The sequence below is a fragment of the Heptranchias perlo genome, chromosome 28, assembly GCF_035084215.1.
Source record: "Heptranchias perlo isolate sHepPer1 chromosome 28, sHepPer1.hap1, whole genome shotgun sequence".
NCBI lineage: Eukaryota > Metazoa > Chordata > Chondrichthyes > Hexanchiformes > Hexanchidae > Heptranchias > Heptranchias perlo.
The window spans coordinates 1,666,299-1,681,767 of NC_090352.1; the positions used below are offsets into that span (position 1 = coordinate 1,666,299).

General features: G+C 41.0%; 1 protein-coding gene across 2 annotated transcripts in view; it reads left to right on the forward strand.

Annotated features, from left to right (window-relative positions):
* Positions 1–15,469, forward strand: part of LOC137344772 (protein CASP-like) — a 501,289-nt gene that overhangs the window by 170,308 nt on the left and 315,512 nt on the right. For both annotated transcript variants that reach the window (XM_068007907.1, XM_068007906.1), the window contains exon 3: positions 13,448–13,495. In XM_068007907.1, the coding sequence (XP_067864008.1) occupies positions 13,448–13,495 (48 nt within the window). The remainder of the gene's footprint in view (positions 1–13,447; positions 13,496–15,469) is intronic.

Below are 15,469 nucleotides of genomic sequence, written 5' to 3' on the forward strand. Positions count from 1 at the left end.
CCAACTGCCCGTTATCAAGGCAATCAAAGGAGTTGAATAGTGTTCAGACAGAGAGGCATTACATACAGGACTACTGAATATACAAACGGTCAGAACCCAAAGACAGAGAGAGAGAGAGAGAGAGAGAGAGAAACATCCGAAAGGAAGAGAAAGAGAGAGAATGACCAGCTGTATTAAAAACAGGAAGTTAAGATAATGGACCAACCATATTGTACCCTTATGCAGTGATGTGGAAGAGCAGAGGGGTTCGGGAATTAAAAGCAGCAACTTGCGGATAAGGCCATAAAAAAAGCAAATGGAAGAATACTGGGTTTTCTAGAAAGAGGTATGGAACATAAAAGTCAAGATGTAATGGTGAATCTGCACAAAACCTTAGTAAGACCACAGTTGGAGGACTGTATGCAATTTTAGGCTCGACACTATAGGAAGGATGAGGAGGCAATAGAGAGGGTACAGTGCAGATTTACACTGGATGCTGCCTGGTATGAGGAAGTACAAAAATGGAAAATTGGGGCTGTTTTTGTTAGAACAGAGGAGACCACAGGGTGATCTGACAGAGGTATTTAAAATTATGATGGGATGTGACAGGGTAGATAGAAACAGACTGTTTCCAGTGGCTAAGGACAAGGGGACAGAGACATAAGATTAAATGTAAGAGATTTAGGACAGAGAACTGGAGAAATCCTTTTACGCAGAGGGCTGTGAGGCTGTGGAATGCACGACTGGAGTTAGTGATTGAAGCAGAGACCAGGTCAACATTTAAGAGTAGGTTAGATAGGTGGTTGAAGGAAAGGGTGATAAAAGGAGATGGGAACACGGGGTTAGTGTACTGCTCATGTGGAGGATAAACACCAATATGTAATATGTAGTTGCACGTGTTGGATCCCTCATACAATGGAATTGGGGCTGGTATTTAATATACTCTGGGGTCATCCTGAGTTGGTTGAATCCTTTCGTATTCTCACATCATCAGTGAGAATGGTGATTAAAAACCTCTACCTATAGTGCAAATTAAAAAGTGCATTGAACATCTTAAAACTATCATCCATGCAGGTCTTGTCTAGCCAGAAGACTCCATATAGGGTGATCTCCGCGAGTACTTTTCTTAAGTAGCAAATAAGAGAACCTCTCCTAAATAGGGAGACATGCTTCTGTATTTAACTGTTAGAAAAAGGTAAACCAGATTCTAATAGCTGATCTCATACAGATTCTCCTTACGCTCTCACTGGAGCTCTGTTTGCAGCAATGATCAATTGAAGAGGTTTCTGATAGTTGTTGCTAACACTGCATCCTCTTGAACTGGGCACCAGCTGAACCTGCAGGATGACAAATACATTCAAGTGCTTTTTAACATCTAGCATCCTGGTAAAAGGTGAGGCTTGATGGTGGGTGGAGGGGGTGATAAATACTTTAAATACAGGAGCATGTCTCCCTATTTAGGAGAGGTTCTCTTTTTTGCCACTTAAGAAAAATACTCATGGAGATCACCCTATATGGAGTTTTCTGGCTAGACAAGACCTGCGTGGATGACAGATTCATTGGGTTCATCTCTGGCTGCCATTAGTTGAGGAGGAACCGGCATCTCTCCTGGTGATGGATGCCAGTCCCGGTGTTCAAATGTAGCTGAAAAGTTCAGTACCGACTCATAGAAATTACATGCTCAGCTGTGTCCTATGCCCCTAGTAGTTTGTATTCGAAGACTTCTAATTCTGAAAAATATGAAGTAATTTTTGAAGTGAGTATGTCTACATGAGTTGTAGCTGGTTGTCAGGGTAAAGTTGCTGTGTATGACCGGATTTTAGGCAAATGAATAAATATAATTGTAGAGGAAAAACATTTTCTCTTACTCCACATTTACACAGTGTACTTGTTGCAGTATGAGGTTGAAATATGAATTGTCAGTTTAAATTGATAGCCAACATATTGAAAGTTGACTATAATTTGCCCTTTGAGAATAGTAATACAGAGAGGCAGATGGGTTTTCAGAGTAACAAATTACAGTGTATATATAGTTGTGGCTTTTGAACACCTTCACCTTCATTGTAGAACAGCCACCGATATCTGTTATCCAGATTGGAACACCAACACACATAACCATGGTAAAGAACATCCTCACAAAGATTGGTGACAGGCAGGGGAGGAAATACCAGACATGTACGGATGCAGGATAGCGGTGAACAGAATTGTTTGCAGTTGGTCACATTGCAGTTTAAACGTGGCATGTGAGAAATTTGTTGGCCATTTGTGGCCATTCTTTTATGGCGGATCCAGTTTTTGTAAACTTTTTTAAGAGGTAACGAAAATGCAATTTGTGTATTAAATTTATATCAAAATTGAGAAGACAATTGTCTTACCCCTGCTTTTTTTATTCTAAACCTATACATCCTATTACAGTTTAAAAGTAGGACACCATAATTGGCAGTTGTAGGATGTAACTTAGAAGTCTTAACCTATTATAAAAGCAAACGTTTATATTGTGACAACAGCATCAGAAAAAGTGCATCTTCTAGGAGTAGTGCAGCAACAAGACTGTATGTCTTGTTTCTTGATTTTTTGGCATGAGTGGGATTGGAGGTAAAGGTTCACTGGGAATCCAGAGATATAATCTCTACATTTTCTCATGTAGATTGTTTACATCTTGGCTATCTACCTGTCACGTATTGCATCTTAATTCTGAGAGTAGCAGATCAGCGCACCCACAGTAAGGTTAACAGGCTTTTGTTAATGGGGATTGAATGATTTACATTTTGATATTGTACTACTTTATCATAAGCAACAACACGTGCTAGACCATGTTCCTCCTATTTTGTATCCTCATAGATGATGTGCTGCCAGCTCAAGACATTCAGTTTTATAAAGGGAAAGCAGATATACAGTAAACAAAGAGCCGAGACAGCTTGTTGTTATCAGAAACTGGGAGATTACTTGTTACTGCCCACAGCCAAACTGATGGGTGCAATGTTTTCAGTCAATTTGTTTCTCATTTTCACATTAGGGCTGGAATTGTTTGCAAAATGTTGCAACATCAGCAGTTATTCTGATTTTAATTGATTTTATTCTTACAGAAATCATAGCCAACTTCTCAGTCAGTTAGCACACAGTTGAACCTCACAGCAATTTGGTTTTTGCTTTGTGTAAAATGCATCATATCAACATAGTTTTACATTCTCTAACACCCTTTCTAATCATGTTAAAACCGTGCACTTGAAATAAAAGATCCATCTATTTAAAAAAGCAGCTGATTTGTCAGGTTTTTTTGTCCATTAAAGGTGTAAATTAATGAAACTTATCCCAATAATTAATGAGATTAATTATTACAGCAGTGGTTCAGATGCACCTTTACAATCATTTGTGTCTGTCAGATAGACCTCTAACATTAGTACGTGGGTTTTAAATTTAAGACGCAAGTTTACTGCTTTGGTTTGAGCCATGTTCCTGACAATTGAATGAGACTTGCCAATATTTAAGGGTTTGTATTAAAGGAAGTATGGTATTTCCTTGACAGAAACCCTTTATTTGAAACATTGAGCAGCTGTCCTTTATTAAGTGCCTAATCACTTCCTTCTAACAATGTGCTTTAGCCTTCTGCAGGTTGTGATTTTAACTGTTTCAGAACCAACTGCTTATATATCATTCTTAATTTCATTTAAAGCAAAGAATAATTTGTACAATTAACTAACATTTTGGTTACATCAACAATAAAAGCTAATAAGTATCTTAAAAAAACACAAAATTCAAATCCTGTGAAATTGAAGAATTTTTTAATTTTTCTGCATTCTACAGTATGATAAAAAGATCAATCTGTGAATGTTTATTGACAGCGTTATAAAGAATTGGAAGAAATTGTGGATCCACAACAATTCTTCAGTTGCAGTACATAAGAACATATGAGTTAGGAGCAGGATTAGGCCATTTGGCCCTTCAAGCCTGCTCCGCCATTCAACGAGATCATGGCTGATCTGATTCTGGCCTCAACTCCACTTTCCCGCATGTTCCCCATATCCTTTGACTCCCTTGCTGATCAAAAATTTGTCTAACTCAACCTTGAATATATTCAATGACTCAGCCTCCATCGCTCTTCGGGTAGGCAACACAGTCTTCGGGACTAACCGTCTTGGCTGCAGAGAACAGTATCTATCCCCCTAACTATACTGTCGCTACTACTACCACCTTCCTTTTTATTCCCTCCCACTTGAATAGCCTCCTGTACCATGGTGCCGCGGTCAGTTTGCTCATCCTACCTGCAGTCCTTGCTCTCTTCCATATGGCCTGCAAGAACCTCGTAACTGTTAGACAAGTGCAGGGGCCGAGGCTCCTGCAATGCTACCTCCTGGATCCCCGTACCTGCCCCACTTGCAGTCACACTTTCCTGTTCCTGACCACGGGCCAAATCTAAAGTGTCCAGGTAACTTTCTCCCTCCCTAATATATCGCAAAGTCTGCAGACACTTACTGCAGATATGTCCAGTAGCTCCCACATGTTGCAGCTGCAAGACATCTCCTGCCCTGCCATATCTATAGTATTTATTTAATTAATTACATCACTGTCAATCAAATTATTTATAAATTTGATGTAACTAACCTTGTTTAATTTATTTAATTAAGTTTAGTTAATTATAAATTTAGTTTTATACTATACGGTTTAACTGTAACTTAGCCCACAGTCCTAAGAAAAAGAAATACTCACCACCAATCACCCACCTGCTTTACCTGTGACGTCACTCTTCTGCTTTTTATCAGAATGCGGTCGGTCCGCTCTCGCTCTGCGCTGTTTTTATCGCTGTTTCCCGCTGCTCTGGTGAACTCTTGCTCTGCGCTGTTTTTATCCCCGCTCCACGCTGTTTTTATCCCCACTCCACGCTCGCTGTTTCCCGCCGCTCTGGTGAACTCTTGCTCTGCGCTGTTTTTATCCCCGCTCCACTCTCGCTGTTTCCCGCCGCTCTGGTGAACTCTTGCTCTGCGCTGTTTTTATCCCCGCTCCTCTCTCGCTGTTTCCCGCTGCTCTGGTGAACTCTCGCTCTGTGCTATTTTTAATCCCCGCTCCACTCTCACTGTTTCCCGCCACTCCTACCCCATAAAGAATTAATCATCAAGGAATATTTATAATTTTTGCACCCTGTAATCATACCCTATTGCTAGTGGAAGTGCTCAATTTTCCACCTCGCTCCTATCAGTTCACCTCCCATTCACATTCCCACTACCCCAATCTCTTTGAATTACCTGCTCAACCCCTGTGTCTTCCTCTCCCCCTAGCTCTGCTGTCACTTATTTCACCCTTAAACCTTCTATCCATTCCGTCCCTCAATCCCACTCCCTCCATTAAGAGCAGATGATGATACTAGAGGCCCCTCTCACCCTAGGCCTTTTTCCATTCTCCCCTTCCCTCCCTTTCTCTCCCACCCTCCCTTTCTACCCTACCTGTTTCCCTCAGAGACTTTGTTGGCTTTAAAAATTCAAATTTTTTTTTAAACAGAAATCAAATTAGAATGAAGAAAGAAACTATGAGTCTCTCTCTCTCTCTCCTCTTCCTCCCCCCTCTGTCTTATAGGTATTAGAGATTCTGTCTTATAGGTGTAAATGATTGGCTAACTGTCAATACAACACAGGTGAGACGATTAGCTGGCTTCAAAATTCAACTGGTGTTTTGAAAATTGAATTAACATAATGTGAAAAAGTTTCTCTCTTCTTCCCCACCTCCCTCTCTCCTTTCACTGTGTGTGTGTCTCTCTCTCTCTCTCTCTCTCTCTCTCCACAATGTAACACACCGTTTTAAGTTTATAGAACATTAAACAATAGCTATAGTAAGTGTTAAATGTATTTTTTTGCACGTACACATTTAAAAAAAAATCCCTCAATATAAATTTTACTTCAGTAAAGGCTTGTTCTTCAAAATTATTATTGTATGTTGATAGGGTACGATGAAGTAAGGAGGCTTGTGAGGAGCATAAACACCAGCATAGAGCTGTTTGGCCGAATGGCCTGCTTCTGTGCTGTAAATACTATGTAAAAGCTACTGACCAGAAAGTGCTAGAAGCTGAAGAAAAATATTCCAACGGCACTAATACTTCCTGGGAAAGTAGGTACGCTGCACATGCTCAGAGTACACATTCTGCACATACTGAATTTGTAATCTTAGCCACGCCGTTGTTACAAGGCACGAAGGAGATGTGTACCTCTATACGGGGGCAACTTGTCTAGCCTGCTCCTGGGTACCTTACGGTATTAGTAGAGGCTAGGGAGTAGGTTTCCTAGCTGTTCTTTTACAGGGATGGTGCAACACCTACATGCTTCCCCTGAGCGACATCATCCGAAAACACGTCAAGTTCCACATGTACACTGAAAACACCCAGCTCTATCTCACCACCAACTCCTTCAACCCCTTCACTGTCTCTCATTTGTCACACTGCTTATCCAAACAAAAATTTCCTCCAACTGAATTGGGAAGACCGAAGCCATTGTCTTCATTCCCTAGCCACTGACTCCATCCCTCTCTCTGGCCACTGTCTGAGGCTGAACCAGACCGTTCACAACCTTGGCGTCCTATTTGACCCTGAGATGAGCTTCTGACCACACATCCGCTCCATCACCAAGACCGCCTACTTTCACTACCGCAGTATCACCCGTCTCCGCCCTGCCTCAGTTCGTCTGCTGCTGAAATCCTCATCCATGCCTTTGTTACCTTTAGACTTGACTATTCCAATGCTCTCATGGCTGGTCTCCCATCTTCCACCCTCCATAAACTTTTGACCTCATCCAAAATTCTGGTGCCCGTATCCTAACTCGCACCAAGTCCCATTCACCCATCGCCCCTGTGCTCGCTGACCTACATTGGCTCCTGACCCGGGAATGTCTCGATTTTAAAATTCTCATCCTTGTTTTCAAATCTCTCCATAGCCTCACCCCTCCCGATCTCTGTAACCTCCTCCAGCCCTACAACCCTCCGAGATCTCTGCGCTCCTCCAATTCTGGCCTCTTGCACATCCCCAATTTTAATCGCTTCATTGTTGGCGGCCGTGCTGCCTAGGCCCTAAACTCTGGAATTCTCTCCCGAAACCTCTCCGCCTCTCTACCTCTCGCTCCTCCTTTAAGAGGCTCCTTAAAATCTACCTCTTGTCACCTGTCCTAATGTCTCCTAATGTGGCTTGATGAAAATCGCTCCTGTGAAGCGCCTGGGGACATTTTACTATGTTAAAGATGCTATATAAATTGTTGTTGTTGTTTACAGGGATGGTGCAAGATGTAGGAAGACTAAATGGTGGAAAAATAACAACGTTAGCCTCAGGTTAGGGGTCTGCAAAGGTGCTATCTTAGTTTTAAAGGACATGTAAATTAACACTATGTCCAAAGTGGTAAGTTGCGTGCCACTTTTCAACAGTAAGGAGTTGCACAACACCAGGTTATAGTCCAACAGCTTTATTTGAAATCACAAGCTTTCAGAGCTTTGCTCCTTCGTCAGGTGAAGTGAAGAGATGCATAAAGGCACAGCATATATAGTCAGAGAACAATGTCTGGTGATTACAGATAATCTTTCTAACTGCCCTTTAATCACACCTCGGCAGAGAGATAATCACAGCAATCAAAGGAGTGAATGGTGTTCAAACAGGTTAGTCAGGGAAACATTACATCCAAGAATACTGAGGTGGGGTCATAAGGGGTCAAATGTAGCAGATGCTGGGGTTTGTACTGAAAACAGATAACATTTTTTTGCTGGAAATCGCAGCAGGTCCGGCCGCATCTGTGTATGGAGACTCCATACACAGATGCGGCCGGACCTGCTGCGATTTCCAGCAAAAAAATGTTATCTGTTTTCAGTACAAACCCCAGCATCTGCTACATTTGACCCCTTATGACCCCACCTCAGTATTCTTGGATATAATGTTTCCCTGACTAACCTGTTTGAACACCATTCACTCCTTTGATTGCTGTGATTATCTCTCTGCCGAGGTGTGATTAAAGGGCAGTTAGAAAGATTATCTGTAATCACCAGACATTGTTCTCTGACTATATATGCTGTGCCTTTATGCATCTCTTCACTTCACCTGACGAAGGAGCAAAGCTCTGAAAGCTTGTGATTTCAAATAAACCTGGTGTTGTGCGACTCCTTACATTTGTCCACCCCAGTCCATCACCGGCATCTCCACATCATGACTTTTCAACAGGACTGCAAACTGCCTGTGCTGAGGTATTTCCTGCATTTGGTAACTGACAATACATGGGTCTGTTTTGAAAAATAGTATGCAGCTGAAGAATACAAGAAGGAAAAATGATGAGCTGTCTAATTTGGATGAGGTCCAAATCTAATGGGACCCTTTTTGATTGTATGGTCTGCATGGTGGTTAATCTGGCCCTGATAGAAACATTGTTTCATGAAATCTATCTTTAAGAAAGAATTCCTGTGTATCTTAGAAGCCATGGCAAGCAGTATAACATTATCTGGTAGCAATAGATTCAATCACTGAATGCGTCATAAGTGGAAATCTTTCACTTTGATATGGTTTTCTCTGCGTAAATGGAATGTTAAGAATGGGATTGGAGGAGAGAGGTGTTGGCTGGTATTGAGGCAGAGGGAGGGGATACACTTTGTGTTACGAGTCTATTGCTGGTTTATAATGGCAATTGTCTAAATTCTCCTTGGCATGAGACCTAAACTGAGGTGCTTCTGGTTGTGCTCGTGCTTGATTTGAAGCTTGCGAGTTTGTAATGGTAAACAGAGATCGAATTTAAAGATTAATTCACCTTTGTGGCTACGTGTGAGATATTAATGAACAATACATTCCCTTTTATAAGCACTCTTTCCACCAGTCTTACAACACAGTAAGAAGATTTACTGGAAAACTAATTGCACAGTGTTGACTGCATGAAAGCATGTTTATGGTTGAGATGAGCAAGAAAGGTTTGGATAGTCCCTTTTGATGTTTGCCTGTTTTCACTCATGACAGGTCTTGAAATAAGTGGTGTAACAGCCAAGCTGTACACAGTCAGCAACGCCTGCTCACCACTCTACAAGTTTCAGTTTTCATTGTGATTGAAAACTGTGCCACAGTTTTGAAATGAAACTCACTGGTACATACATGTTCCAAAACCTGGTACAAGATTGTACTACAAAGCAGTTTCACAATTTGTTGTCGTTTCTGCCTTGCATATTGGGAAATTAGCAAAAGATTCAGATTTGATGTGTCACTTTTTGGGGTATTTTTGCGGTTTAAATAATTTTTAAAAATGCTTTGCTGTCTGTCTTGATTTTTCCATATCCACAAATGTAAAAAAAATTATAGATTGCTTTAAAACGTATTGCAACTCACAATTTTGTAGTGCACGATTGACTCTGTAGTGAGCACAATGCTATCAGTAGATCATTTTGAACTTTACATGGCTGAGGTGTAGTCTTTCCAATCCCGTGGAGCTTGGGGAGTGAAATTATAAACAACAATTTGTACTGTACAACAGTATGGGCTGAAAGCTGTTCTGCTTCTTTTGCATTTGTTGTTCAGTTTGAGGCTAGCTGAATGAATCCAGAGTGGCACCAGGTGTTGGTCTCTCATTATTCTGTTCAGAATAACAAGGAATGTGGGAATGTAAAAGGGTGAGATGGCAGCAGAGGCCTGTCATTGTGTGTGTGACAGACCACTTCATAAATAGAAAGTGACAGCTGGGCTAATGATGTCACCAAAGAAGGAACAACTGCACTGCATCTCATTATCTCCGCTGTATTGAATCTAGGAACACTTGCTAGCCAGAGTGCATCTGGATAATGAAAAGAACATATTGTCAGCAAAGTCGATCGGAAATGTAGTGGGTAGTTATTACTGATAAACATTTGCCCAATATTTTGGACTATGTACTGGGGAGAAAGCCATCATGTAGGTCAGAGCCAATCAGATAAGAGACACAGATAGGTCAGCCTGTGAACCCTCGACACTGCAGAGACTGAATGTTTTATAGACAGCAATGTAAGGGGTGATTGAAGTATATTGGAAACATACAGGCTGTGCCACGCACTCAAGTAGTCTGGGACAGTACTGACTGGGAGTTTATAGTTTGCTTCCTTGTAAGGCACACTGTGTAACATACCCATGTCACGTTTTCCATTTAAATTGAGAAGCACAAACCTTCAAATTGTGTGTCTCTTCCTCTGACTTGATGTTACCTGCTGTCAGCTGTCATTGGCAATCAATAAAGAGTTTTGTACTGTGTCTGTAAAAAAAAAATAGAAAAAATGCTTAAAAAGAATTATGCAGTGTTTTCATAGGAATAGGAGTAGGCCATTCAACCCCTCGAGCCATTCAGTTAGATCATGACTGATCAGTACCTCAACTCCATTTACCTGCCGTTGATCCATATCCCTTGATATCTTCACCTAATAAATATCTGTCGATCTCAGTTTTGAAAATTTTAATAGACCCGGCATCCATAACCTTTTGGGGAGAGAGTTCCAGATTTCCAGTACCCTTTGAAAAAGTGCTTCCTAATTCACTCCTGAATGGCCTAGCTCTAATTTTTAGATTGTGCCCCTTTGTTCTCGATTCTCCCAGTAGAGGAAATAGTTTCTCTGCATCTATCCTATTGAATCCCTTTATCATTTTAAACACCTCAATTAGATCACCCCTCAACCATCTAAACTCAAGGGAATATATGGCAACTTTATGCAACCTGTCATTTAGAAAATATTCTGATTTTTTTCTTGAATCCGAAGTGGATGACCTCAACTTACCCACATTAAACTCCATCTGCCATAGTTTTGCTCACTCCCATTGTATCTTCCCACTCCCATCTACACAACTTACTATGCCTCCTAACTTATTGTCGTCTGCAAACTTGGATATACAACTCACTACTCCTTCATCCAAGTCATTGATATATATGGTGAACAGCTGAGGTCCCAGTTCAGATCCCTGGGGAACACCACTTGTCACATCCTGCCAATCAAAGTAAATTTATTTTATCCCTACTCTCTGGCTCCTATCATCCAACCAATTACTAACCCATGTCACATGGTTACCTCCAATTCTGTGTGTTCTCATTTTTGCTAATCTCTTGTGCGGAACCTTATCAAATGCCTTCTGGAAGTCCATATAGATAACATCCGTAAACATTCCCCTGTCCACCATGTTAGTGACCTCTTCAAAAAATTAATTAAGACAAGTCCCATTATTTTCTCCATTCCCATTTTTTTTCCTAATATTAAATGCAATAAGTTCCTCGCCTTGACTTTCAGGTTTCCTAGTGTCACTGGTATTCATAGTTCTTCCACTACTGTCAACATCAAATTGTATAATGACCGTTTCTGAAGTTCAATTGCAGAAGAAGTGTAGCAACTATCAACAAAGGATGTTTATTCTGTGTAAGACACCTTGGCATTAAGGACATAAATCTTCTATATTTGTTCCCCGTACAACACTCCCATGTCACTCATTCGTTCTTACATTTCATTGGTGGCATGAGCCATATCTGATATCCTTTTGTGAGAGAAATTCATTGCATTACATAGTGTTAATGTTTGGTCCTCAGGCACTAACTCCTATTAATTCATTCACCTTTTCTCAATTACTTTTGGCAAGTCCTGATTTTAAAATTTGGATAAGCTGCAAGAAAACGTTTCCTTTCACCAGATGGCCATGAATGAGAATTCCCCACAGATATCGACTTTATCATTGAATACACAGCTGGACGAAGGCAAGAAACAGAAAAGTTGAATGGCATGTATTGATCTCTGGAATGGATAGACTTGTAGCGCATTCCATATCCCTCATTTATCTTCCACTCCCATTCCCGTCCACTTCCCACTGCCTTTCCCAATAACTTTTCAATCCTATTCTCATTTAGCTTACTCTCTTGCATTGCAGTAAATAGAGGATGCATGCTGGATTTAAACCACCAGTGACACTGACATGGAGAACGTACAAGCATAATGGGTGCGATATGAGTGGTTTATTTTCCATAAACTGCTAATCCTAAATTGCTTGTTGTTTATACAACGCATCTATTTTAAAAAAAAGTTTTTCAGGAGCTTAAGTTGATTTCTGTTTATTTTTTGCCAATTTCAGGCAGATTTACGAAGGTGAAATTAACAGAGTCAGTGGAGTGAGACACCTGTTGACATTACGTGAATGCCCATGGGTGAAAAACAGCAGTTTGATCCCTTTAAAAATTATATGGTAACAATGCATTATATGGTAGGAATGAGTTGGTTGCATAAAATTAACCTGCTCCTATCCAGATGGTTTGTAAACTAAACTTGATGCAATGCCTGAATAGATTCTTAAGTGATAATCAAATGTAAATAACCAGCATTCATTTACAGTTTGGAATGACACATAGACACAAAAGTAGGCAAAATGGGAAGTGTCAAAATGCTGAGTAACATTTTAGACTAGAAATAGGTGTGTGTGTACATCAAAGGAAAACGTGGGTATTTCTCCCTTTTCCGTTGTCTACCAAATTAAAGTGTGTGTCCTGAGGCACAGTTAACATTCTCCGTAATGTTCTGTTACCAAGAAGTGTATGTTGGGGGAATTGTTGTAAAGCAAAGTCACAGCTGGTTAATGCAAATTCTGTAAATTCCCAAAACAGATGAAAAGCTGTTTCTCTGTTAGTAGCAAGAACATAGAGTGGGAACAAAATACAATACTTGGCTCTTACAGCAGAAGAAAATAGAATCATAGAAAATGTTTTAATTTATTTATTTGAAGATTCTGAAGAAAATTTGCAATGATATGGCACCTTTAACAACTGAAGGAACTGTAGAATGGCAGGGAGGAAAGTATACAATATTAAAATCTAATATTTTCTATGATGGTCTCGACTATCGATCCGAACAGTGATTTTTTGCTTCTCCTTCCAAAAGCATTAACTCAAGCTGGCATTATGGTATTGAGCACCCTCCAAAACTTTATGCAAGCGTCCATTCTTCAAGTGTGAGCCCAGAGTGTTGACAGGTTGTTCCATCATGGAGGGGATCACAGCCAGGCCTGATCCTGTCATGTACATACATGCAGACTTTCAAGCCGAGGCCACCGATCCCTAGCTGGTGTACCCATATCTAGGCCAGGGATACTGAGGACAGTTGTAATGCATTCCTGTTAAGATCGGCTAATTCAACTTAATCAAACCGACAACCTCCCCTTCTGTGTAGCTTAGTCACACACTGCCTTTACCAGCTAAACCGGGGGAGCTCACTAACATGGTTTTAATTTAAAGTTTATGAGACACAAAACTGACAATGAACTTATGTCCCCCCCCCACCCCCCACCAGAGTGTGCAGTTGAAATCACAGTAACATTATTTCAGCCACTAAATTGTTATATAAATTGACAAGTGATGACCTAATACAAGATGAGTAAGACCAATTATGCAGCAGACTAGATTCTCTTCATTACTGTTTTACTAATGAACTGTTTTTCTGTTATCTTTCCTACCCCCTCTGATCCCCCCTTCCTGAATAACTACAGGACTTGAGGAAACTGGTGGCGCCATTACTGAAGAGTTTCCAGGCAGAGGTGAGTCTCAGATTTCAGATTTCATAAGGCCGAACAAGATATAGCATTTTAAAGAGACAGAACCTTTTTTGGTGTTTGTAGGATATAATTTAAAAGTTGTTAACATTTTCTAAATATAGCCATTAAATTGCACCATTTCTAACCCCAAAGGTTTTACAGTCATGTAGTTTGCCCAGAAATTGAATTTGCAAGCTTTAATGTCTTGCTTTTTCATTTGTTTTAAAACCTCGAACTCTCTGGAGCATTGTTGTTATCTTCTGAAATGTGTTTAAAGATGCGGATCTGAAAACAATAATTATCTTTGAGGCTGCAAGAAAGCTTCAAAATGTTTGCTGGTCTCCCAAGTTTAGAACTTGCAATCGACACGATTGCACTGTTTAAATCGAGCTCCCTTCCCTACAGTCATCAGTGAAAAGAGTAGTGCTATGTTTAGATTTAATAGTGATAAGAGGAAGTATTAAGGGGTTTAGCATCTTTGAAAGTGGATAAATCACCAGGGCTGGATGAAATGTATCCCAGGCTGTTAAAAGAAGCCAGGGGGGAAATAGCGGAGGCTTTAACAATCATTTTCCACTCTTCACTGGATACAAATGTAGTGTCGGAGGATTGGAGGACTGCTAACGTTGTACCGTTGTTTAAAAAGGGAATGAAGGATAGACCGAGTAATTACAGGCCAGTCAGCCTAACCTCAGTGGGCAAATTATTGGAATCAATTCTGAGGGACAGGATAAAGTGTCACTTAGAAAGGCATGGACTAATCAAGGACAGTCAGCACGGATTTGTTAAAGGGAGGTCGTGTCCAACTAATTTGATTGAATTTTTCGAGGAGGTGACAAGGAGGATCGATCACGGCAGCGCAATTGATGTAGTCTACGTGGATTTTAGCAAGGCTTTTGACAAGGTCCCACATGGCAGATTGGTCAAAAAAGTAAATGCCCATGGGATCCAAGGGAATGTGGCAAATTGGATCCAAAATTGGCTCAGTGGCAGGAAGCAAAGGGTAATGGTCGATGGGTGTTTTTGCAACTAGAAGGCTATTTCCAGTGGGGTGCCGCAGGGCTCGGTAATGGGTCCTTTGCTTTTTGTGGTATACATTAACGATTTGGACTTAAACGTTAGGGGGCATGATTAAGACATTTGCGGATGACACAAAGATAGGCCGTGTGGTTGAAAGGAGGAAAGCTGTAGACTGCAGGAAGATATCAATGGACTGGTCAGATGGGCAGAAAAATGGCAAATGGAGTTGAATCCAGAGAAGTGTGAGGTAATGCATTTGGGGAGAGCAAACAAGGCAAGGGAATACACAATAAATGGGAGGATACCGAGAGGTGTGGAGGAAGTGAAAGACTTTGGAGTGCATGTCCACAGATCCCTGAAGGTATCAGGAGAGGTGGTTAAGAAGGCATATGGAATGCTTTCCTTTATTAGCCGAGGCATAGAATATGAAAGCAGGGAGGTTATGCTGGAACTGTATAAAACACTAGTTAGGCCACAGCTTGAGTGCTGCGCACAGTTCTGGTCACCACATTACAGGAAGGATGTAATTGCACTAGAGAGGGTGCAGAGGAGATTTACGAGGATGTTGCCAGGAAAGGAGAATTTTAGCTATGATGACAGATTGGATACGCTGGGGTTGTTTTCCTTGGAACAGAGGAGGCTGAGGGATGATTTGATTGAGGTGTACAAAATTATGAGGGGCCTAGATAGAGTGGATAGGAAGGACCTATTTCCCTCAGCGGAGGGGTCAATAACCAGGGGGCATAGATTTAAAGTGATTGATAGAAGGATTTAGAGTGGAAATGAGGAAAAATTTTTTCACCCAGAGGGTGGTGGGGGTCTGGAACTCACTGCCTGAGAGGGTGGTAGAGGCAGAAACCCTCAATTCATTTAAAAAATACCTGGATGTGCCCCTGAAGAGCCGTGACCTCCAGGGCTACGGACCAAATGTGGGAAAGTGGGATTAGGCTGGGTGGC